General features: G+C 41.4%; 2 protein-coding genes across 2 annotated transcripts; both read left to right on the forward strand.

Annotated features, from left to right (window-relative positions):
• The first annotated feature begins 8,864 nt into the window (after nt 1–8,864).
• HCAR1 (hydroxycarboxylic acid receptor 1) lies at nt 8,865–13,016 on the forward strand. The gene has a single exon (XM_017649299.3). It carries the CDS (start codon nt 9,971–9,973, stop codon nt 10,982–10,984), a length of 1,014 nt encoding a protein of 337 aa, XP_017504788.3. The 5' UTR covers nt 8,865–9,970; the 3' UTR covers nt 10,985–13,016.
• A 7,797-nt stretch (nt 13,017–20,813) lies between these two features.
• On the forward strand, nt 20,814–22,901 carry LOC108390379 (hydroxycarboxylic acid receptor 2). The gene has a single exon (XM_017649300.3). It carries the CDS (start codon nt 20,908–20,910, stop codon nt 21,997–21,999), a length of 1,092 nt encoding a protein of 363 aa, XP_017504789.1. The 5' UTR covers nt 20,814–20,907; the 3' UTR covers nt 22,000–22,901.
• The last annotated feature ends 3,405 nt before the right edge of the window (nt 22,902–26,306 follow it).

The following is a 26,306-nucleotide window of genomic DNA, read 5'->3' on the forward strand; positions in this document are numbered from 1 at the left end:
AGCAACGCAATTGGCTCTTGTCCAAAATGCAAATAAATTGTGTTGGTGGATCGATTATTTGCCTGTTGACTTGTTTTCCATCTATTTGTAAATTCATTTCAACATTCCTGATTGCATATGTATGTATATACGACTGCCTATGTATGTTTTTTTAAATTTTCCTTTGCATTGGTTTTAACATCTTACTGATCCCCTTATTAATGAGTGAAATCTTTGACATGTGTTTATTTTATAATTAGATAAGAGTCATGCTTTTATTCTTTCAAAAATTTATCATTGAATACTTCTCAAATAAAAAGGCAAGTCCTCATATAAAGCCTTCACCTTTCTCCTTTCTGGCTGGAATATGAACATAAGCCATCTTGCAACATGAGAGGTGAGCCTGATAACGAAGGTGGATATGCTAAGGATTTAGGGTTGGGAATATATAAATAGCCTGTGCTCCTGATAGCATTGCTGAGTCACCATATCAGCTCTCAACTGCCTTCCTTCTAAGCTTCCTGTTGTAAAAGACAATCCCACCATCACCATCTGCTTTAACCAATGCTAGGGTTTTCTATTATATTATAGAATGCATTCCTAAATGATACTACCAGAAAGCCATATATCTCCTTTAACACAAGAGGGAAAGCTGTGATCAAGCAAAACATACCTGGGGAAAGGGACAAAGGTGAGACCCGGCTAAGAGACAATGGGGAAGTAATGTTCCAAGACCAGACATTCAGTGATGCATGTAGGAAGGGGCATTGTGACACGTGCTTTCTGAGAAGTTTTCTATCAAAGAGAAAGTTTGCCTGGGCTCCCTGAATTAGTAGTGATTTTTTACCACCTGTGGTACCTTGTTATACATTACTTATTTTTTCAAGAAATAGTGGGTTTTATCTTTCAACTCCTGAGGCTAAATTGGTCCTTGACCAGACATTTTCTTCCACCTGTATTTTTTCTGGGCATTTTCAAGATGGTTGTTTGGGGTGGAGTGGGTATTCGTTGAAGACCTTTCCAGCATCCACTGTCTGTAATAGGTCCATTTTGATTTGGAAGGGTTTCTTTCCCTCCACACTCTACCCACATGGTCCAATTGGACCTTCACAATTCCCATCCAGAGGTGGAGCATGTGATCCATGTCTAAGGCAATCAGCATGTGGTGTCCTGCTGGTAACAGTGATTAGCTGATTCAAAGGTAGATCAGATTGAATCCCAGCATACTTTTGAGGGATCTTCTAGAAAACAGGCTCTCTTTCCCACTGGACTTGAGTCCCAGGGGATGCACAATAGATTTGCTGATAGCCATCTTGCCACCATGTGGTCTGAGAATAAAGTCAATATGAAGGCGAGCAGAGCTGAGAGATGGAGAACATTTGACCTCTGATTCCAGCCATGTTTGAGGTCAGCTCTAACCCTGGACCTTTCAGTTATAATAGTCAACAGATTACCATTTTTGTTTAAGTCTATTTGGATTATCACTTTCAAATTAGTTCTGATAGACACAAAGAATCAGGGCCAGGGCAGCCCTTGCAGGGGTTTATTAAAACCTGTTCTAGCCCAATGTTTCCCAATATTTTTTCCCCACTGTAACACACATAATGGATTCTAGGCCCTTGCAGAGCACAACCTTAGAAGCAAACATACATCTTGATGAAACCCCAGAATGACTGCAAGAATGTAAAGCACATTGTGCTATTTGCAATAGCCAGAATATGGAAGCAACCTAAGTGTCCGTCAATAGATGAATGGACAAAGAAGATGTGGTACATATACAAATGGAATATTATTCAGCCATAACAAGAAAAACAAATCCTGCCATTTGCAACAACATAGATGGATCTAGAGGGTATTATGCTCAGTGAAATAAGCCAGGCAGAGAAAGACAAATACCGTATGATTTCACTTATTTGTGGAGTATGAAAATGAAGCAAAATAGAATGAACAAAATAACAGTAGATTCACAGATACTGAGAAAGAACTAGTGGTTACCAAAGGGGAGGGGTTTGGAGTGTGTGGGGGAGGGAGGGTGAAGGGGATAAAGGAGCACAAAAATTTGCAATCACAATGTAAATTGGTCAAGGGGAGGGTAGTACAGCATGGAGAATATAGTCAATGATTCTGTATCATCTTACTATGATGATAGATAGTAACTGCACTAGAGGGGATGAAGATATAATATGGGTAACTGTTGAACCACTGTGTTGTATATTTGAAACCAACATAAGGTTGTATATCAACAATACTTTAATTTTTAAAAAATGAAAAGAAAAAGAATGAAAAGCATTAAAATAATTTGTAATTGTCACAATTATTTACAATACATATGTAAGGTAGGTTGCTATGGACTATGACAGATTCAGTTGGTTGTCACTTGATTCCTTTCTCTCCTACTCAGGATAGTATCTTGGAATTCTTAGAACAAGACTTGTCCCAAAGAGAAATATAGTGCTAATCTTCAATTTGTCTCATTTGTTAAATAAATAAAATTTCAAACTCTAATACTTTTATACATATTAGCAATAAATTATCAGACACATGCCACACGTAAAACTGAATTCAGCATACCAATGGATCAAGATGCTCATTGGGTAAGAACTGCTAAGTTAATACATTTTATTCCCAAGCTACATGAATTACCTTCAAAATTAATAAATTATTCATCTGTTAACTCAGGTCTAAATTAGAAACATTTATCCCTTTTCTAAAAAAGGAGATTTTATTTGTCACATTTCTCTCTTTAAGGATGGATATCCTTCCAGAATTGCTCTTTCAAGAGCAAGATGACAGCTTTCCCTGGATCTTTGATGTTCATACTAGTTTTATATATATACATATACATACATACATACATATATATATATACATACATACATACATATATATATATATATATATATATATATATATATATATAGAGAGAGAGAGAGAGAGAGAGAGAGAGAGAGAGATTTTAAGAAATTGGCTTATGGGGTTCCGAAGACTGACAAGTCCAAAATCTTCAGGGTGGGCTGGCAGTCTGGAGACCCAGGGACTTGCAGTCAAATCCAAAAGCCATCCTTCTTGCTTGAGGGAAGTCAGTTTTCATTCTGTTAAAAATCTTCCGCTGATTAGATGAAGCTCACCCACAATGTAGAAAACAACCTGCATTTCTCAAAGTCTACAAATATAAATGTTAATCTTATCCAAAGACACCCTCACAGAAACATCCAGAATAATGCTTGACCAAATATCTGGGTACAGTGGCCCAGCCAAGTTGATAGGTAAAATAAACCATCACTCCACCTTTTGGATATTGTGAATAGTGTTTCTATGAGCAATCGTACACAAACGTTTGTTTGAGTCCGGTTTTCAATTCTCTTGGGTATGTACTTATCTTATTTTTGGGTCATACAGCAATTCTATCTAACTTTTTGATGAACTGCCAAACTGTTTTCTATGCAGCTGAACCATTTTACATTCCCACAAGCAATGTATGCATATGTAATACATGTAAGCATATGTTATTTTTTTAACTTCCAAAAATGGAATTATGCTACACAAACTCCAGTGCCTTGTTGGGGGGCGGTGTTCACTTAACAATATATCTTGGACACCTTTCTGCATCAGTTCTTATAACTCAGTCTCATTTTATATGGATAGCCAAAATGCTTAAGATGGCACCTGGCCCAAAGGGAGTGTTATACAAGTGAATGCCATTATTCTTTCTAATAAGTATGTAGTATTTTATTGAATGGAGTCACCATAATTTATTTATCTCATTCCCCACTGGTAAAGATTTAGGTTGCTTCCAATTTTATTTCACTTTTTTTAATGGAAAATTTACCTAAGCAGGGACAATAGAACAATGAACATCCATGTTCCCATAATCCAGCTACAACAATCAAAAATCTCAACTTCTCTTTTTTTTATTTCTGCCCCCATCGCCTGTTGAACTCCTTTGAATCACATCCCCCAAATCATAATCTCATCTACATATATTTCAGCATTTATTTATAAAAGATAAGGACTCTTTCTTAAAATACGACTGAAATACCACTGTCACACTTAACGATAATTACCAATAGTTCCTTGATATCCTTAATTAACAAATCAGTGTTCAGATTTCCCCAAATGTCTCATACTTTTTAATGGTTGGAATTGTTTGAGTCAAGAGTACAAACATTGGTTAATATATCTCTTACATCTCTTTGAATCTGTAGTTTCTGCCCTCTCTTTTAAATTTTTCTTGCATTTTATATGTAGAAAAGAACATAACAATGTTTCAGACTCCTTTTGAAATGATGGGGAACTTCCTTATCAGAGCTTATCAGGTAAGGATAATCCCCTGGTCACACCATAAGGGAATCCTCACCTCTCCCCTTAACCTCTGGGCCCCCAGCTTCCTCCTGGGCTGCAACCCTTATGAGCAGAAACAAACAGAAAATATGATAAATGATTTCATTTTAAATTCAGTCAGTAATTCCTCCTCCCCTCCAGAAAGGGCATTTTGAAACAATTGGGTAGAAAAGGAACTCTAGGATTCAAACACTGATGTTGAGCAGGTTGAATGGTTGCCTCCCCCCATTCCCGCAACAAAAGATATGTCCACATCCTTACCTCTAAAACTGTGAAAGTGATCTTGTTTAGAAAGAGTCTTTACAGATGTAATAAAGTTAATGAACCTGAGATGAGATCATTTTGGTTTATCTGGGCCCTAAATCCAATGACGAGTGTCCTTCTAAAAGGCACACAGAGGAGAGGGCCATGTGTCCACAGAGGCAGAGATTGGAGGGATGGCCACAAGCCAAGGCATGCTGACAGCCACCGGAAGCTGAAAGAGGGAAGGGACAAGCTCTTCCCCAGAGCCTCTGGAGAGGCACAGCCCTGATGACACCTTCATTCCAGACTTCTAGTTTCCAGAACTGTTAGAGAATACATTTCCGTGGTTTTATCCCCCAAGCCATGGTGATTTGTTAGAGCAGCCACGAGAAGCTAATATGGTTGCATACAAAAACTCTGCCTGGGAAAGCTGTCTGGAGGAAGCAGAACCCCTGAATTTCTAACTGTGAAATAATAAATATATATATTGGTCTGTGCCCCTAGCTCCTGGCACAGAGCTCCTAAATCCCTTCAAATATCCTGAAACATATTTCGTTCTAATGAGGTAACCCTTGGTGGACTTCCAGACAGTGGCTGGTCACCAGAAGGGGCAAGCCATAATTAGAAGCTTGGAATTCTCAATCCCCCCTCCCCATTCTCCAGAGAAGGGAGAGGGACTGGAAGTAAGTAGAGTTAGTAATCAATCCTGCTTATGAGATGAAGCCTCCCTAAAAATCCCAGTTGCATGGGGTTTGAGGAGCTTCTGTGTTGGTGAAAAGATCCATGAACTGTGACGGTGATGCACCCCAACTCCATGGGGACAGAAATCTCAGCACTTGGGACCATTCTAGACCTAGCCCTGTGTACCTCTTCATCTAGCTGTCATTTGTATCTTTTATCCCATCCTTTATTATATAATAAACAGGTAAACATAAATGTTTCCCTGAGCTCTGTGAGCTGTTCTAGCATATGATCAAATCCAAGCAGACTGTCATGGAGACCTCAAATTGTAGCCAAGTTGGACAGAAGTTGTGAGGACCCAATTTTTTTTTCTGAGAGTACCATACGTCTATTTTATTTTTATTTTTATTGTTGCTGAGGACCCAATATTTGCAACTAGCATCTAAAGAGAGGGCAGTCTTATGGGACTAAGCTTTTAACCCATGGGGTCTATACTAACTCCAGTTAGTGTCAGAACTGAATTGTAGGACACCCAGCTAGTAACTCAGAGAATTGCTTGGTGTGGGAAAAACACCCCACATGCCTGCTGTTAGAAGTATTGAGTGTGGCAGTCCTGTAGGAGTACAGGAGAAGCACACAGGAAGTGTGTGTCTTTCCAATACACTATCACCCAGACACTTCCTTCTCCTGACACCTGCTAGGTGGCCCCTGCCAACAAGGTCCATTTCCGGCCCCTGTCACTATTAAGTGCAATGTTATCTTGCAAAACACTGGAGTGGGTGGCACAGCAGGGCCAAGAGCCCCAGGATCATGCCAGGTGAGCCTGGCGGATGTTCACAAGCTCTTTCAGCCTGCCTTTCCCTGATCAATGGTGCCTCCTTACAGCCAGGAGAGTAAGTAAACTGCAGAGGTCTGGAATCATTTGTTCACTTGTTCATTAATTTATTCAAGACATATTCACTAAGGGTCTCCTTGGTGCCAGGTGTTGGGCTCTGTTCTGGGCATGCAAAGCTGGCTTAGACCTCGTGCTGGTCTTCATGGAGATGGGGTCTGGGGGAAGTCACAAGTAAACCATCACAATATTGCCTGATGAGTGTGTGGGTGGCAGAAGTGGTGCAAAGAGAGACCAGCCCAGACTAGAGAGGGAGATTTGCAGAAGGCTTGTGGGTGGGAGGAAGTGGTGTCCCTAGGTTTCCAGCATGCTAGCCACAAACCACATGTGGCTTTTAAATTTTAAATTAATAAAAACTTAAGTACTATTGAAAATTCAATTCCCACTAGCCCAATTTCAAGTGCTCAAGAACTTTATGTATATCACAAAACACCTGTGTCTCTGTAGAAACTTCCATTAGAAGGTGCTGGACTAGGCTGAAGCTATCGAAAGAGAAGTTATCCAGGACTAGGCAGGACGGGTGTCCCCAGCGGTCCCTACAGGACAGCCTTGGACACAAACACGGTCATAAGGCTCGGTTGGAGGCGTCCAGGCCAGTTTCTGTGGTGCCTTGTCAGCCGTCTCGAGCCCCCGCCACGGACGGAGGAGCCATGGGAGCATCCGAGCAGAACAGTCCGGTCATCAGACTTGAGCTGTGGAGAATGGCCTGGAGGCAGGAGGGTCAGCCGGCAGGCAGGCGCGCACCTCCAGGGCCCTGGACGGCCAGAATGATAGCAATGTGGGTGAAGAGGGATTTAGCGCATCTGTTCAACAGATGGGGGACTGTCGTGAGCAAGGAAGAGGGAAGCAAGCTTGTGGCTGGACCTAGTTGGTGGACGGTGCCAACAGTTCCCTTTTCTGATGTGGAATCTGAGGAAGCCGCTGAGAAACATTGTCAAGTGTGGATACTCAAGGGAGTGGGCTGCACTTAATCTGGAAGGCCGCATTCCTCAATGCTATTCCCCCTGTGGCTCCCCACGGAACATACTAGAAACAGAAAACATGGGCTCTGAGCCTGTGGAATTCCCAGGTGCCAAAAAAGCAATAGGCAGAACAGTGGCTCCAGGGCAGGCAGGTGAAGGAGAGGTGGACAAGAAAAATTGCCTGCCTTTTCTCTTTTTCTGCTATCTCCCATCCTTCATGATGCCACTCACTGAGAAATGGCTCCCACCACCTCTGCGTTCCAGAGCCCCTGCAACAAAACAGCCTTTTTGATTCCCACAGTTCTGTGACGCAGACTCCAAATCCCAAACACCTCCAGCGCTCCTCAGAAGCCCCTCCAGCCTCACTTCTTCCACGCTCTTCATTTTGTCTGGAGCGTCTGTTCCTTGCTTCTATTTCTGCCCCTTGAAAGTTAATGACTCCCCTTTGTCCCGCTTGTTCACAAAACTCCACTGTTCCAATTGTACTTTTTTTGGACACATATTAAAATAAAGCCATAGCTACAAAGTCAGAATACATATGTGTATTACTCTGTATCACCTAAAATAATCTCATATGTCATCTGTGGGTACGTCTACTACATTTTGGGAAATGCTGTCTCAAGCCACTTGTACAATTTGCTTTTCTTTCTTATTATTCATCTACTTGTCTTATTTCTTGTACTAAACACTCAGTTCCAGACAGCAGATTATATCTTCTTCATTTTGGGGATCCTGAAGCATCTAATAAAAACAATTCAGAGGTTTACTGAATAAATATTTTTAAATCAGTAAAGCCTCTATTTTGTATCAGGCACTGTGATTATCTATATGATATTACATTATTAGGAGTTAAAATAAGATCCATGATAAACTTTGGTTTAAAATTTTTCAACTAATTTTTTTAGAGCAGATCTAGTTTCATAGTAAAATTGAGGGGAAGGTCCAGAGTCCCATATACGTCCTGCCCCACACATGTTCAGCCTCCCCTTTAATCAACAGTAGACTCTCAGAGAAAGAGAAATCTCTTTTCTTCCTTAATCTTCTGCCTTCTGGCTAATTCTAGAGTCAAAGAGAGAGAGAGGTTATTTGACAAGACAGAAAGGATACAGAAAAGAAAGGCAAGTGTTACTTCTGTGAGAAAAGGGAAATACCACATTTACAAGACAGCATCTGTTAACACAGAAGATGAATATTTTGTATTTGTTGAAAAATCCAACCAGATCATATTAAGGTGTTCAGAGGTACCCATCTGGAATGCCTGCCCTTATCTAGAGGGGTCAGCTATTCTCAGCTCCAGCTGACTGTTACCGTGTGGGGTTATCAGCTCAGTGGGCCCAGATCTTCCAGGGTTCCAGGATAGGCTGGGAATCCAGGTTTTTATAGCACAGTCCAGGTTTTTAGATCAAACTGCTTTTCAAACTGGATATGGCTCACAGGCCATAAAGCTATCACCTTGGCCAACTGGAGAGAGCTAGTGGAAAATTTGAGTGAAAAAAAAAAAGGAGATGATCATAATATTTATGCTTTAGAAAAACCACATTGTTGTGTGGGGGAGGAATTACAGGGGGTAGGCTAAAGGAAAGGAAACCTGTTGGAGGCTTGCAACAGTTTCAATAGGTGGGAGGTGACAGTGGGCACACCAGGGCAGGGACAGTGGGAAAGGTTGTTGGCTAATTTGGAGTCCAGTGGAAGAATTTCCCATTTGGAAGAAGGCATATGCATTCTTTGAATGCACCTCCCCCCACAACCCTTTCCCATTATGGGCGCTGAAAGGCGCAGAGCAGAGATCATCTCTAAAAGCCAGAGGAAGGCAATTTTAGCAGACTCCTGCCTTGGGCAGTCTAATTTCACCTATGCTTATTTTAGAGACAGATTCCTTGACCAGCTGCCCCAACCCTTACATGCTCCACCAATGGGCTCTGCACATAATTAAAATTAAAAACATAAATCATGGCATTAACTTTTTTGGACAGCCAGTGGGAAACTCAGAGCCAAATCCCTTTTTGCGAACTGCAGAGGGAGGAACTGGCTCCCAGAGAGGCTGTTTCATAGAGGCAGACACATGAGAAGTGACTTCAGATCCATGTTACAGTCTTGCTGGTTGGCCAACTGGTCACTTGGGTCCATGGAAGAATGCAAAGGGTAGAAGAGGAAAAAAGGCATGATCTGCAGAATTTTTCTGATACCCAGCAAGTGCTGTTTTTAGAAACTCTTTTTTCTGCAGATCCTTCTGAGGGCTGTGTTTTTAGGTGTGGGCACAGGAAATGGCTCTGGGGTGCTTTGGAGCAAAGCCTCCCCTCTCTGGCAATCCTGGGAGCGCCCCATGGGATGGAGGAGAGGCCTGGCAGTCAGGCAAAGGTTAGGGGAGGGAAGCAAAGGCAGAGGCCCAGAACAGCTCCAGGAAATGTTTGTATTTCTCCACCAGGAGGGAGGACAAACAAGCTTTTTTCGTGCCTTCTGGGCAGCTCTGCTTGCTCTCCAGCACAGAGAAAGTCTGAGGACAAAGAGCCAGGCAGAAAATTAAAATCCTCTGGGACTGGACCCGACAACCCCTCTACAGCATGAATGTCATTGGATCTGCCAGCTGCGTCCCAGAAGTGAACACTTGAATTTCAAAGCTTTTCCCAGCTTAGTGGGGAAACAGGCAACTTGGGACCCAGAATCCAGAAAAAGGACTTTCCTGAGCTTCTCATTTCCTTGCTGAAATTTGTTCTCCCAGCCGTGGCTGCACCCACCCCATGCACGGGCAGCACCTGCATTCCTGGGGAAAGACGTTAGAGGCGGCAGCTGGTGAGTGGTAGCCTGCAGATAAGCATCCGTGTGGGGGGACTTCAGGGCTACCGGCACACGGAACATTTGTCCTCTGTCCACCATGGACAACGGATCGTGCTGCCTGATCGAGGGGGACCCCATCTTTCAGGTGATGCCCCCACTGCTGATTCTGGCCTTCGTGCTGGGTGCCCTGGGCAATGGCATCGCCCTGTGCGGCTTCTGCTTTCACATGAAGACCTGGAAGCCGAGCACTATTTACCTTTTTAACTTGGCCGTGGCTGACTTCCTTCTCATGATCTGCCTGCCCTTTCGGACAGACTACTACCGCAGACAAAGACAATGGGCCTTTGAGGATATTCCCTGTCGGGTGGCGCTCTTCATGCTGGCCACAAACAGGGCTGGGAGCATCGTCTTCCTGACAGTGGTGGCTGTGGACAGGTATTTCAAGGTGGTCCACCCCCACCATACGGTGAACAGCATCTCCAACCGGGCTGCAGCTGGCATTGTCTGTGTCCTCTGGACCATGGTCATCCTGGGGACTCTCTACCTTTTGATGGAGAACCATCTGTGTGTGCAAGAGAAGACTGTCTCTTGTGAGAGCTTCATCATGGAGTCGGCCAATGGCTGGCATGACATCATGTTCCAGCTGGAGTTCTTTCTGCCCCTCAGCGTCATCTTGTTCTGCTCCTTCAAGATTATTTGGAGCCTGAAGCAGAGGCAGCAGCTGGCCAGGCAGACTCGAATGAAGAAGGCTACTCGGTTCATCATGGTAGTGGCGGCTGTGTTCATCACATGCTACCTGCCTAGTGTGTCAGCCAGACTGTATTTCCTCTGGACGGTGCCCTCAAGTGCCTGTAATCCCTCTGTCCACATAGCCCTCCACATCACTCTCAGCTTCACATACATGAACAGTACGCTGGACCCTCTGGTGTATTATTTTTCAAGCCCCTCATTCCCCAAATTCTATACCAAGCTTAAAATCTGCAGCTTGAGACCCAAACATCCAGGACGTTCCAAGGCTCGGAGGCCGGAAGAGATGCCAATTTCAAACCTCTGTCGCAAGAGTCGCATCAGTGTGGCAAATAGCTTCCAAAGACAATCTGATGTGCAGTAGGATCTCCAAATGTGTTGAATGGCACTAAAACAGAGAAAATCAAGGAGGACAAACTGGCAACTTTGAAATAATTCATGCTAAGGGGTGGGGGGTTTGAGAATGCCATCCTTGCTTACACGTATCCCCCTCACTCTGTTGGAAATGAAATCCAGGTTATTGTCTTTTGGAAGGTCCCAGTTGAGAAGTGAGTCAGTTGCATTTATATGATCTGATTACAATGACAGGATGATGTGCACATGAAATGGGGCATGTGTATGTTGGGTGGGGGGTTAGGAAGAGTTCGGCTCCTACGTCATTTTAAGTGGCTAAGTAAATAGATAGCAATGTTTAACCCAGTAATGATCTCTCTCGTGCGGGCAGTTAGTGAACTTAATGACTTATTAGTGTTTTCTATCGTCTGACCTTAAATAATTACTTGTCTTAGAAATAGAAACTGGAGTAGGTCAATGCTTTTATTTCAGGCTGAGTGAGGCTCTTTAGATTGGGATGTCTTGATGCTCATGATTTTCATCTTCATGGGATCCCTCTATACATTGCTGACTTCTTAGTAGCCCAAGAAGAATGACAGCAAAATGATCTGCTCTGACCTACCTTGAACTCTGCATTTTTATGCAAGGCTTTGCATTTCAAAGAAGGTTCTAAGGGATATGTTAGCTGCTCTAATTTTTCTAGTGGGAGCTGAGTGCTTGAAAAACTCCAGTTGGATCTTTGGGAAGTGCTGAATTTGACATAATTGCATTTTACTGCTTGTTTTGTTACTATGAAATGAAGTTATTCATTCACATATTCTCCATGTATTTACTGAATCCATATTCTGTGTCAGGCACTATGCTAGTGTCCTTTTTACCTGGAGGGCTGTTAGTCAAATCTGGTGTGATAGCAAAGTTTGTGGGTGGTTTTTTGGGGGGGTGCAAACAGAGGTTAATAACCTTCGCTCTTTCAATGAATACAGTTTGTAGACTTGTTTTCTGCAACATCAGTGTTTTCCTCATATTTCAGGATTCTGTATAAACAACAAAGGGTGCAAAGGCAGTGATCCCTTATGCTCGTGAATTTCTCAGATATGTATCTGGAGCCCTCAAAACTAGATGATTACATGGGATGACAGGCTGCCCCTGCCCTGGATTAGGTGGAAAGATTCCAAGCAACTTGAGCTTCGTTCTCAAACCACTAAGTGGTGAAAGTCATTCTAGGCTCCTTTATTTACACTTTCTCAAGCTCCCTGGGTACTCTCTGCACTTCAGGACCTTTTTGTTCTTTGACCTAAAAACACCTCTATAGGCTATCCTTTTCCAGAGACACTGCACAACCTGGGCAGTAGGAAGTCAGATGAATCTAAGCCTGAAACCCAGCTTGACCACTTACTGGATGTGTGATCTAGGGGCAGATTTTACTTAAATACTTTAAGCTTCAATCTCCTCATCTGTCAAACAGTGGTACCAACAATGTTGACTTCAAAAGGTCACTGGGTGTATTCAATGAATGAAGAGACTGAAGCATAGGGACTTAGTTTGCTGTAAAACCTCAGTGCCTAGAAGAGTGCCTGGACATGGTCGGCTCACTAGATATTTGAATGAGTAAATACAGGGAAACCAGTAAGTACCATGTTAGTGTCATGACTTGTTATGTAACACACTTTACACATAAAGAAATAGGCACAGAAGCAATTTCCTTTAAGATTCAAAGCCCTTAAGTAGCTGCCCCACTGTCACTACCCAAATGCCCCAGCTGCTAGGGAAGGAGTGAAGGCAAGGATTCTTATCAGCATCAAGGAAACACATAGCCTCCTGATAGACATTAACGAAAACCCTCCCTTCTGCTTTTAATTGCATTCTTAATTATAATTATTTTCTGGGCTGCTCTTTTGTTACTTCACCTTAATAAAAATGGGTTTTGTAAGAAAGCCTGTGTCCTGTGTGTGACCCGTCCATGTCAAAAGACTCATGAGTCTTTGCCCTATAAGGAAAAAGGTCTTAAAAATCCAGAAGCTCCTGGTGAGCCGAGGTTCTCACTAAAAAACAGCAAGAAGGGACAAAAAGAAAGAAAATAAAAAAGCCAAACACAGTCTTGACTCTGATTTTTGCTTCCCTTTTTAGATTTATACAATGTGATGAGAAATAAATCTTATCAGGAAGTGTTCTTCAGAAAATTTAAGGAAGAGAGTAAAGCTTTGTTTTGACTTAAGCATAGGGCCCTTCTGAGCTCATCCATGAAGCTGGGGCCCTAAATTGTACATATATTTTTTATGTATATAATTTATAATAAAATACATATAATATAAAAAGCATATATAATATATAATATTATATATATTCTAATATATAATATTTCTACTATATACATAATTTACATTATAATATATATTTATATATATATTTTTAGATTGGAACATCTTGATCCCAATGATTTTCATCCTCATGGGGCCTGTCTGCACATTTCTGACTTCTCAGTAGCTCAAGAAGCATGACAGCAAAAACAGCTGCTCTGATCTTCTTCAAGGTCAGAAGAAATTTATATATATAATTTATATTATAATATATAATATATATTTATATGCATAAAAATTAAATGTCCATAGATTTTATATTTTATATATATGTATGTAGGTTGAGGTGGAGTAGAATACACAGTTGGTTTCACATATGGGCCTAATCTATATTCAGCTTCTAATGATGATACAGTGGAAGTGGGAAGGGGGGCAGTATATTATTCCTTGTAAAGATTCATTCATTCATTTGTTCTTTCTTTCAAGGAACATTTATTAGGCACCGGCTCTGTACCAGCACAGTAGAAACATAAATGAAAACTATAGCCCCTGACCCCACGGTTCTATTATGGAAACCAAGGGGAAACTAAAACTACTTGCAGATCAACCGTGGTGAAAGCAGTGGGCAGATTCTACAGCAGGACCCTGGGGCCCTTCATCCTGCTTAGGGGCTGGGGCCAGGCTTCTCAGAAGGTGACTTGTGAGCTGAGTCCTGAAGGATGAATAGGAGGCCACAGGATGACTGTGTGGGTGGTGCCTGGGGAGGGTATTCCAGTCAGAGAAGAGAGAGCTGAGAAAGCAGACTGTCTGGGCACTGCAAAAGGATCAATGGGACAGGAATGAAAAGCCCAGGCTGCAGCTGCACCAGCCTGGTAAGAGGTGAAGCCCTGAGATCCGCGGGCAGGGAAGGGTCTGTACACAACCCTTCTTGACACAAGATTTGTGTACAGCCTTCCAGAGACCTTTTTTTAAAAAAATAAGTAAATTTCTTTAATTACAGAAGACATACATGTTTTTCTTCAAAAATTCAAAGAACATAAATATGTAAAGTAAGAAATAAAAGTCTTCTTTTCATTCTTTTTAATCTAATTTCCTAGAGGTGATGACGACTTTTAATGTTCAGGGTAGACACACATGTACACAAATAATGAATCTTTTGCATTGTCTTACTAAAGCAGGATATATGTGTGTGTGTGTGTGTGTGTGTGTGTGTGTGTGTGTGTAGATAAATATATAAATTTGCAAGGTATTTCAAAATGAATAGCTTCCTACATCAAAACAGAGACCAAGATCATTGTTTTAAAGCTATATTTCATTGTATAAATGAAACCACATATAGTTCATTTAACCAATAGCTTTTTGGTGGACATTTATTTCCAGTTTTCCTTGATTGACATCAAGCTGTATGGTGAATATTCTAAATGATACATCTTGGGCACATGTGCCAGAGTTTTTGGAAGATAGATTTTTAGACATAGAATTGTTGGGTCAAAGAACAGGCTTAATAGGTGAGGCAGTGTGCAATGAGGTTGTAAGACAAATCAGTGGCATGCTAAGCCCCTGGAGCCAAACGGGGTTTAAAATCCCCTTAGCTTACTAGCTGTGAGGCCTCAGGCAAGTTACTTACTGTCCCAATGTTTTTACTTTCCTTGTTTTTAAAATGGGGACAAGAATAAAAGCTGCCCCATAGAGTTGTTGTACTAAATAAGTTTGGCTGTATAAAGCAGCGAAAATAGAAGCCAACATAGAGTAAGCACTATTTCTATTACCTCTCATTATCTTGTGTAAGTTCGTATTATATTGGTTTTATTATAATCTTGATAGATACTGCCAAAGTGTCCAATGAAAAGGCTGAACCAGTTTATACTCCCACCAGCAATGTATGAAAAAGCCTTTGTCTACACTCCTGCCAACAGGCCCGTGTTTGTTTTCTTAGTAAGCACTTTTTCCTTTTTTTGTAAAAAACAAACCAAAAACTTCACTCCTTTAAAATGATGAAGTCCAATTTATCAATTTTATTGTTGTTTGTGCTTTTGGTGTTGTACTTAGAACAGCTTTTCTTAAACCAATGTCATGAAGACTTGTTTCCTTCCTTACTTATATCAAGTCTTACACTGAAATCTGTAATCCATTTTGAGTCAATTTTTGTGCGCAAAGCAAGGAAGGAGTTCAACATCATTCTTTGCGTGGGGCTATTCAGTTGTCCCATGGGTTTATTAAAAAGACAATTCTTTCCTGTCTTTTTACTCTTGTCTTTGAACTCTTGTTGAAAATCAGCTGACCGTAAGTTGCAAGAGTTTATTTTTGAACTCTCAATCCTGTTTTATTGATTCTTATGCCAGAACCACACTCTCTTGATTACTGTATGTAGTTTTGCAGTAAGTTTTTAAATGGGAAATGTGTGTTCTCCACATTTGTTCTTCTTTTTCATGATTATTCAGTTACTCTGATTTGCCCTTAAGTATTTTACATTAAATTCAACACCATGTCTCAAAATCCTGAAATACCCTTCTTTCCTTGCATATGTCTCTGCCAGTCAATGTCACCAGCTTTATCTCTTGCCTCCTTACTTCCCACTTTTCCTACTTCATCTTCATCAGTGGTCCAGAGGTCTCTCATTTCCCACTAGCCAGGTGTCCCAACTCAATTTCATTCACTGTGTGCAGAGGCAAGTCTCCCCAAATGCCCCTAATGAACTGTGTGTTCTGTGCCCCTGCCATGTGGCCCCTCCCGTTGAATATGGACTGGCTCTGTGACTCACTTTAACCTGCAGAACATGGTGAAGGGGATGTTCTGAGACTTCTGAGCCCAAGCAGTAAGAAGGTGTGCTTGTGTGCCTTCAGAAGCCTTGAGTAGCAGCCTTATGAGAAGCCCAGGGAAAGCTGTGTGAAGATGCCACAGACAGAAAGACACAGACTCTCTATGAGGGACAGAAGCCCAGATGTCCCAGGGTCCTGCTTCTGTCTAGCTGCCATCTAAGAGACCCCAAGCAAGAACCAACCAGCTGAGGCCAGTCAACCCAGAGAACCATGAGAGATAATAAGACAATTGTTCTAAGCCACTAAAGTTTGTGATGGTTTGTCACATGTCAATAGATAACTAAAATAAATTGCAGCTAAATTCAAAGACAGCTAGTGAATTACTTAACTTCTCTAAGCCTCAGTTTGCTGATCCATAAAATGGAGATGATGGTAAGAATAGCACATCACTCCCAGGTTTTTTGTGAGGAATAAATGAGATAACATATGCAAATCTCCTAACACAATGCCTGGCACAAAGCAAGCAATTGATAAATAATCACTTGTTATTATTAATTAAAAGAAAATCCAGTTCAGTGGCACACATTCAAGCTTTTAGGCATGAAAATCCAAGTCATTTATGAAAGTCATAGATTTTAAGTGGAGTTTCCACCAACTCAGGGGAATCACTGTCTTAGTTGTTGAAATGATTCATTATAACAAGTTTCTGTACAACTCATGCACTAGTAAGAAAAAAAAACAAAAAAACAGAAGGACACAGCCAGACGAAACATGCCCGTGGCACAGTGGGAAGACAGGAAATTCCATAGTAAGCACCAGACTCCAAGAAGGCCGGAATTTATATTCTATCAGAGTAGTTGTGGACTTTGGTTTACAATTACAGAATGAAAGAGCTGGAATGAAGCTTGAAGACCGTCTAACCCCTCAATTTACACATGAGGAAGTGTTAAATCGAAGAGTTAAGCGGTTTCATGGGTAGTTAATGATACAGCCAGAACAAGCTCCCAGGGTCTCCAGATCTTTATTTTTCAAACTTAACAATATTCGTTATTCTTGTTTTCTAATTTTATCTATGACTATTGTTTTAAAAAATTACAGAATTGTAAAATTTATCGAGGGAGGGCCTCTTGCAAATTCTAACTCCCAGAAATTACTATGGTTAATAGTCATTTTTTATGACTCTTAGTTCATAAGGCCTGTAGGATTACATTATTTTCTTGTATTGTTGACAAGTCTGCATTTGCCCAAGAAGGAAGCAGGATATTCACAGGCAGCAAGGACAGGTAACACTTAACAATCATTTCCCTAAAGCCTTAATAAACTCACATAATATGACCTTGATCTAGGGCAGCATTACAAATGAGTCAATAACATAGTAAGAGGCAGTGTAGTGTAATGGTTAGGGACAGAGGCTTTGAAGCCAATGGCAGATTCAAATCCAAGCTCTGTTCTTACTAGCTGGGTAGCCTGAATATATTACCAGTCTCTCTGGGCTTCACTTTCCTCATCTTGAAATTGGAATCAGTAATAGTCTCTACCTCATGGACTGCAGTCTGGGTAAAACAGAATAATGGTATTTATAGCACTGAGCATGGGGTCCTGCACACTGGAAGCTCTCTATATCGTAGGTAACGACATCATCTTTTTTTCGAATTGAGATATAAATCTCATATATTAGTTTCAGGAGTACAACATAATGATTCAATATTTGTGTATATTGGGAAGTGATCACCACAATAAGTCAAGTTAACATCCATCACCATATGTAACTTCAGAATGTTTTATTTCCTGTGATGAGAACTTTAAGATTCACTCTCTTAGTAACTTTGAAATATGCAATACAGTATTATTAACTTTAGTCTCAATTCTGTACAGTATATCCCCATTACTTATGTATTTTATAACTGGAAATTCTTACTTTTAACTCCCTTCATCCATTTTGCTCACCCCTTACCCCCAACTTCTCTTGGCAACCACCAGTCTATTCTGTCTCTATGAGCTTGGGTTTTTATTTGCTTGTTTGTTTGTTTAAATTCCACATGTGAGAGAGAGCATATGGTATTTGTCCTTTCTGTCTGACTTAATTCACTTAGTATAATGTCCTCAAATACCACATTTTCTTCATCCATTCATCTGTAGATGGACATTTAGGTTGTTTCTGTATCTTGGCTATTCTAAATAATGATGCCATAAACATAGAGGTGTATATACCTTTTCAAATTAGTGATATTGTTTTCTTTGAGTAAATTCCTAGAAATGAAATTAATGTTTTATATGGTATTTCTATTTTTAACTTTTTGAGAAACCTCCATACTGTTTTTGATAGTGGCTGCACAACTTTACATTCCTACCAACAGTGTGCAAGGCTTCCCTTTTCTCCACATCCTCACCAACACTTGTTATCTCTTATCTTTTTGATAGATAAAGTTTGAGGACCTTTTTCATTGTGGTTTTGATTTACATTTCTCTGATGATACTGATCTTGAGTATCTTTTCATGTACTTATGGGTTATCTGTATGTCTTCTTTAGAAAAATGTCTACTCAGATCCTCTTCCCATTTTTAAAATTGTATTATTTGTTTTTTTACTATTAAGTTGTATGAGTTCTCACATATTTTGGATATTAACCCCTTATCAGACATATAACTTGCAAATATTTTCTCCCATTTATTAGGTTGTCTTTTCATTTCTTTGATGGTTTCCTTTGCTGTGAAGAAACTTTTTAGTTTGACACAGTCTCTTTTGTTTATTTTTGCTTTTGTTGCCTTTGCTTTTGGTGTCAAATATGAAAAATCATTGCCAAGACCAATGTCAAGTAGCTTACCATCTGTGTTTTTTTTTTTTCTAGGAGTTTTACAGGTTTTGGTCTTATATTCAAATCTTTAATCCATTTTGAGTTAATTTTTGTGTATGGTGTAAAATAGTGGTAGATTTTCCTTCTTTTGCATGTGGTTGTCCAGCTTTCCCAACACCATTTACTGAAGAGACTGTCCTTTCCCCATTGTATATTCTTGGCACCTTTGTCATAAATAAATTGTCCATATATGCACGGGTTTATCTCTGGGCCCTCTATTCTATTCCATTGATCCATATGTCTGTTTTTAAGCTAATACCATACTGTTTTGATTACAATAGCTTTGTAATATAGTTTGAAATCAGAATGTATGATGCTTCCAGCTTTGTTCTTCTTTCTCAAGATTGCTTTGGATATTTGGGGTCTCCTATGGTTCCATACAAAGTTGAGGATTGTTTGTTCTATTTCTGTGAAAAATGCCATTGGAATTTTGACAGAGATTGCACTGAATCTGTATTTTGCTTTGGGAAGTATGGACATTTTAACAATATTAATTCTTCCAGTCCATGAGCATAGAGTATTTTTCCATTTATCTGTGTCCTCTTCAATTTCTTTCATCAATGTCTTACAATTTTCAGCTTAAAAGTCTTTCATCTCCATGGTTAAATTTATTCCTAGGTATTTTATTCTTTTTGATGCAATTGTAAATGAGATTGTTTTCTTAATTTCCCTTTCTGATAGTTCATTATTAGTATAGCCAACATCACCTTATTCTTTATCATCATCAAGTGCTTACAGGAGTCTAATATTAGATATTAGATCATCAACTCCAGTTTACTGTGAAGAAGTTTCTACAAACCCCTACTATTGAAACTGGATATGCAACTAAAGAAACAAATTTCTTATTTCTAACTCCAAGAAGAAGCAACACAATTTAGAACCCCTTGCACAGCAAAAATTCATAACCAAATATTATAGGGTAGAAATTCTGTAGGGTTACACTCAATTATACTGAAAAGCAAAGAAATGATGTGTAAAATGGTGACCTGCTGTGAGGCAGAGTTCAAAGTCCTATTAGGTCTTGTCAGTCTAAGTTTAATTTTCTAAAAACAGGGGCATTTAAAATACCATGCACTTAGTGAGGGAGGTTGTACATGTGTGGGGACAGGGATGTACAGCTCACTTTAGCTGTGAACTTCAAACTGACTTAAAAAATAGAACTTATTAATTTTTTAAAAATCATGTACTTAAAAATAAGTCACTTGAGCACAGAAGCCATCAAAATCTAACAAAAACAAACAAAACACTCAACTTATTATAACTTGTTACTGGCATTCCAAACTGGGTTCAAGTTTTCAGACATCTTGTGAAATTTTAATGCTGCTCTTAAGTCATACTTTTTTTTATCCTAACTAGAGATTAATTGCAGAATTCTGGTGTGGAAAAGCCATCCATGTTTGTACAGAGAAGGTGGCACGGAAACATCAAATGCAACACATCTGTCCTAAGAAAAATAGATAATCACTGTCTTCTCAGCCTTTCTAAAAGAAATCACATGCATGCTACTGTTTCTTAAATCATATACATGCTGATATTTCATACTCATTCTTAATGTTTCTGGATAACCATGCTGTTAGCATAGTAAATTACTATTGCTGTTGTTTTGTTAACTATGTAAGCTGACAACATGACAGGGACTTAATTCTCCAGTGTTAAGTACTCAGCATACTGCCATGAAGCCTTCCAAAAAGAGGTCCTCCACATTTCAGTAATTTATGATGACAGTCGGCTTGCCTAAACTTATCCTTTACATTTAGAAAATTTTGTGGGTTCCTGTCTGCCCAGGGGATTTTTATTATTTGTTTATGCAAACAGCAGGTTGCATAAGAACCTTGCTGGCTTTTTTTCTTTCTTTCTTTCTTTCTTTCTTTTTTTTTAAGCGATTTCACAGCTTCCTGGTAACCATTCAGTCATCTGTTTCAACACCCTGACATGACATAAAGGCGGGCACTGAACCACACATTCACCACACAGACACACACCTCTTTCCTTGAGCGCTCACTGGGTGAGACACTCCTTAGGCGCTCCTCAACTCGATCCACTCATGAACCCACACCACTGGCAGAATTATTTTCTGGAAATAGATAAGAAGAATTGCTGTGTGTTCCGGGATGACTTCATTGCCAATGTACTACCACCGGTGTTGGGGCTGGAGTTCGTGTTCGGGGTTCTGGGCAATGGCCTGGCCCTGTGGATCTTCTGCTTCCACCTCAAGTCCTGGAAATCTAGCCAGATTTTCCTGTTCAACTTGGCTGTGGCTGACTTTCTCCTGATCATCTGCTTGCCATTCCTGATGGACAACTATGTGAGGAAGTGGGACTGGAGGTTTGGAGATATCCCTTGCAGGCTGATGCTCTTCATGTTGGCCATGAACCGCCAGGGCAGCATCATCTTCCTCACAGTGGTGGCTGTGGACAGGTATTTCCGGGTGGTCCATCCCCACCATGCTCTGAACAAGATCTCCAATCAGAGAGCGGCTGTCATCTCCTGCGTCTTATGGGGCGTCACCATCGGCCTGACGGTTCACCTCCTCTACAAAAAGATCTTGATCAGGAATCAAGATGCAAATTTGTGCAGCAGCTTTAGCATCTGCCATACCTTCAGGTGGCATGATGCTATGTTCCTCTTGGAGTTCATCCTCCCCCTGGGCATTATCCTGTTCTGCTCCGTCAGAATCATCTGGAGCCTGCGGCAACGCCAAATGGATAGGCATGCCAAGATCAAGAGGGCCATCAACTTCATCATGGTTGTGGCCATTGTCTTCATCATCTGCTTCCTGCCCAGTGTGGCTGTGCGTATACACATCTTCTGGCTCTTGCACACCACAGGTACGAAGAACTGTGACATCTATCGCTCTGTTGACCTGGCGTTTTTCATCACCCTCAGCTTCACCTACATGAACAGCATGCTGGACCCTTTGGTGTATTACTTCTCCAGCCCATCTTTTCCCAACTTCTTCTCCACCTTGATCAACCGCTGCCTGCGGAAGGAGACGCCAGATGAACCAGATAATAACCGGAGCACGAGCTTCGATCTCACAGGGAATCTGACTACTACCAGGAGTGTCCCTGATGCTTTAATGGCTAACCCCAGTGAGCCATGGAGACCCTCTTGTCTGAACCCAGCTTCTCATTAAGTAAACAAGCCAAGAAGGGAGGTTGTCACCCAGAACCAGGATCTCTGGAGAAACAGTTTGGCTGGTGCACAGAGTAACATCATCAGACCTGGCCTGCAATTTCCTGGAACTTCCAGATTCAGAGAATCAGATTTAGAGAAGTGGTGTGGCCATGTGGGCTGCTTGGTTACAAGGTGTCACCACAGGAATCCTGGGGGAACAAAGAGGAAAGTTAGGTGTCTAAAACTGCTGCTCAGTCTCTGACACTTGCAGAACCACAGGTAGCAAGGCTGCCCACATTGCTGCCCAGCAGAGTTGGAGCCACTGGGATGGCTGACAGCAACTGCAATTTGCTGGCCTCTTTCCCTCACCTGCCTGAGCTTGCGATGGTTCTCAACTCCTGGGGTGATAGTTAATCTGATCTGTGGGCTCCATCTGGGATAAGGAGAGCTAAGTGATTGGAGGGGAATTATTGCTCCTACAAGGAACCCAGGCATCAGGACATAAGCCAGTAGGTCACCTGCACTCCATGGGACCAATTCATCTTTCTGCCAAGCTCTAGCAGAAATGGACCAGGACCAGACAAAGAGACTGGAGAACTTTGATTGACAGTCTGAGTTCCCAGTGATGGTAAGGGGATTAGCCCCTAATCCCTAAAGGGAAGGAAGTACTAAGGGGAAGGAAGGGGATTTATGCTACAATCTGAGGCTAATCCTTTCCTCTTTTGTTTACACTGATTTGAAGGCTGAACAGTTAAAAAGGCTTCAGGGAGGAGCGCTGCTTCCCACCTGTTTGCTTTCATCACTAAAGGGGAAATGCTTCCCAATGGTTGGAAGGGGAAGCTTTCTCCTGCTTCATTTGCTTGTGTTTCTGTACTTATAAGAACTCTACCCCCTCAATAAACTTAGACATGAGACACACAATCTGATGTTGCATGTGTCTGGGTAAAGGTTCACAGAAACGGACTTCTAACTTAAGCAGAGACCTTTATGGGTTGTTAGCTGTGTGCTGGAAGAAAAATACTATATACTGTAAAGTAAGAAAAGGACATGGATGCTGAGCTACATCACGAGACAGTTAAGTAAAAATTACGTATGCATTGGGACAAGGATGGGAAGCGCTGGGAATAAATAAAAACAACTTAATTCGAAAGGATAGTACAGACAGCATTGCAAGAGTGTCTGCATTTTATTTAGAGTTTGGGGAATACTGCTATTACCATTTATGTATTAAAAAAAAGAATCAGGCCAGACTGGGAATTTGCAGAGGAAGGGGAACTTCCTATGGAATAGTTTCAGTTCCCAGTTCTGGGACGGAAAGGAGATGTACTGGTTTGAGTCTTTGATCAGTCCAAGTTTCTGTTATGATTTCATTTCCAGCTTCTGTCACTCCTTGATTCTTTAGCAAGATGAGGCTTGCTTTGATATCCTGACTCAGATACAGATAAGAAATGTAGATACTCAGACTCCCAGCTACAGTTGAGTGGCAGTAAATGAACTTTGAACATTCTTCAATTTCTGAAGTGTTTTCAGAGCACATTGCTTGTCTGGTTCTCCAATCAACTTCTAGAGGTAGAAAGTTAAAATCAGAGATCACCTTCCTAAAGAGGAAGAGATAGCAGAGGTGAATCAGAGGAAAGAGGGATTCTCCCACCTCAGATGTGTGTCAGCCAGGAGCCCGTTTGTGAGACTCCTGATAGATTCAGAACTAACTCATATTTGTTTGTTTGTTCATACATTCCACCAGCTTTTACGTATTAAGCACCAACTACGTGCCAGATGCCACTTTGGGTGGCTGGTGGGAATAGAACACAGAACCAGGTATCCAAGACTTTTCTCTCAAAGAACTCAAAATTCAAGGTGGGGAGGCAGCCGGAGAAGCAAACCAATGAATGGAAAGAGAATTAGGGATAGCTATGAATATTATGAAGACAGCAAAGTGGGGTGACAGGCTAAGTGGGATGACTGGGAAGGTCTCTATGAGGACGTGACCTTGAGCTGAGCCATAACTGACAAGACAGAGCAAACAGTGGAAAAATCTGGGGGCAGGGCATTCCAGACAGAGGGCGTGATAAACATAAAGGCCCCTGGGTGTGAAGCAGTTTGGTGTGTGTGAGACCTCGTTTCCTAGGGCTGCCATAGCAAAGTGCCACCCATTCTGCACAACTTAAAAGAAAAATGTATTCTCTCAGGGTTCTGGAGGCCAGAGTCCAAACCAAGGTGTCAGCAGGGTGGGTTCTTTCTGGAGGCACTGAGGGAGAATCTGTCCCACCCATGCCTCACTCCTGGCTTCCAGGGGCTGGCGACAATTCCTGGTGTTCTGCGGCTTGCAGATGCATCACTCCATCTTCACGTGAACTTCTCTTCGTGTCTGTGTCTTCTCTTTTTCTGTCACTTATAAGGCTACTTGCCACTGGATCCAAGGACCACCCTAATCCAGGATGATCTCATCTAGAGATCTCTACCATAATTACATCTGCAAGGACCTTTGTTCCAAATCAGGTCACATTCTGAGATCCTGGGTGGACATGCCTTTTGGGATTCCCTACTCAACTCACTACAATGGGGAACAGAGAAGATACCAGAGTGGGTGGTACAATGAGTGTGGGGTCTGCTACACGGCAAGGTAGAGAACCTCTGTTGTGCAAAAATAATGAAAGACTTGAGGAAAAGATCACATGCTATTAAATGAAAAGGGTCTTGAAACAAAAAAAAAAATACAATCCCGAGTCTGTTTTACGAGCTGTGTATCTGTGTACATCTACATGGAACTGTTTGGAAGGAAAGGACTCGGCTCGGGGTCGCAGGGAAGTCAGATGCAGTGAGACGAGAGACCAAAGTCAAGAAAGCAAAGTAAGTTTTAGTACACTCTGCCCGGAGCCACAGAATGGGCCTGCTAAGGTGAGACAGGCAGGCCCGGATGCTCATTCTGAGGCTTCTTTTATGTGGTTTTGGCACGGCAGAGAGGTCCTTGACCGAAGGCGGTCAGCTCTCTAGGCTGGTTCTGATTGGTGAAATGGGGACAGGGGCTGTGCTGTGCTGAGCCTGTGCTCCTGATGCTTCTTATCTGGGGGGGACTCTGGACATTTCCCGAGTCACTCTTGGACCCTGTGGCTTCATCTGATTAGCTCTCGGAGTCATTTCTGGCTTTCTGGCTCTATTTGATCAACTCCCTGAGTCATCTCTGGGGGCCCTTTCTCCTTTCCATCCTGCTCATTTCTGTCTTTCTGCCTAACAGAACCATAGACCAGAAGAACAAAACTAAAGCCTTAACCTGGATTCTACCTGGATGGTGGGAGTACAGTTGGTTTTCCTCTTCCTTTCTGAACTTTTCCTTACTTCCTAACTTGTCAGTGTTGAACTATGTTACTACTATAATTATTTGTAAAGGTTTTAAAAATTAAACCTCATTCAGTTATATGGATATAAACTATAAAACAAGAACACCGTCATTTTCCTTGATCATCAACAATATTTTCTAAGAGAGTTTCTTAATAAATACTCCAAATATTTGTTTCCCTGTCCAGAGGAATGCCAATAGAAATTTAAAATGGGAGCAAACAATGTCGCTCTGGGCTAAACTAGTGGTGTGTACCATTCAGTCACAAACTGGTACAATGTGTGCGTGTGTGTGTAAACATATGTATGTATGTCAATGTGTCTATATTTTGGAAGACCCAGTTATAATCACTGATGCTTGTTTTTTGCATTCCTTCCTCTTTACTTGGAAGGGTGCTACTTCTTGGGGGCATGAGTTGCATGAGTTTGCTCTGGGCTATAGAAAAAGGACTTCCTTTTAGCTGCCCTCAAATGATCTTTTCTGATTTTTTCTTTCTTTTTCTAAATTTTCTATTACAAACAATCTTTTCTGAACTTCAAGTGATTACCCCTAAGTCTAGAACCATAAAACCAGGGGTACAAAACCATATTTCTTCCTGAATTTATGAACCCCCTTACCTTTCCAAAGGTATTATTAGCTTATTCGTCCCTTGGTGCCTTGCCTGAAGTGAGGGGCTCCAAACTGCACCTAGTATTCTGGTCCTTAACATGTCCTTGGGTTTAATTTTCAAAGCAATTCCTGATAATCATCTGTAGATCTGTTGGCTTTCCTGCTCACAAGCAGTTGTCTTCACAGATGTCCATCAGGTCCACCTGACCCCTGTCTCCCCTGACTTTGCTTCTGTAACTAGAAGTTAGCTGCGACTTGGTTATCTGAGGTGCCTTGGACTGGGGCATATGTTGGAGGCACTAAATACTGGGAATTGATCATTTACCAACCAACTGGGCCATGCACCATCTCCTGCCCCTCATCTTTTGATTTGAAATGAT

Source organism: Manis javanica, chromosome 15, assembly GCF_040802235.1.
Source record: "Manis javanica isolate MJ-LG chromosome 15, MJ_LKY, whole genome shotgun sequence".
Classification (NCBI taxonomy): domain Eukaryota; kingdom Metazoa; phylum Chordata; class Mammalia; order Pholidota; family Manidae; genus Manis; species Manis javanica.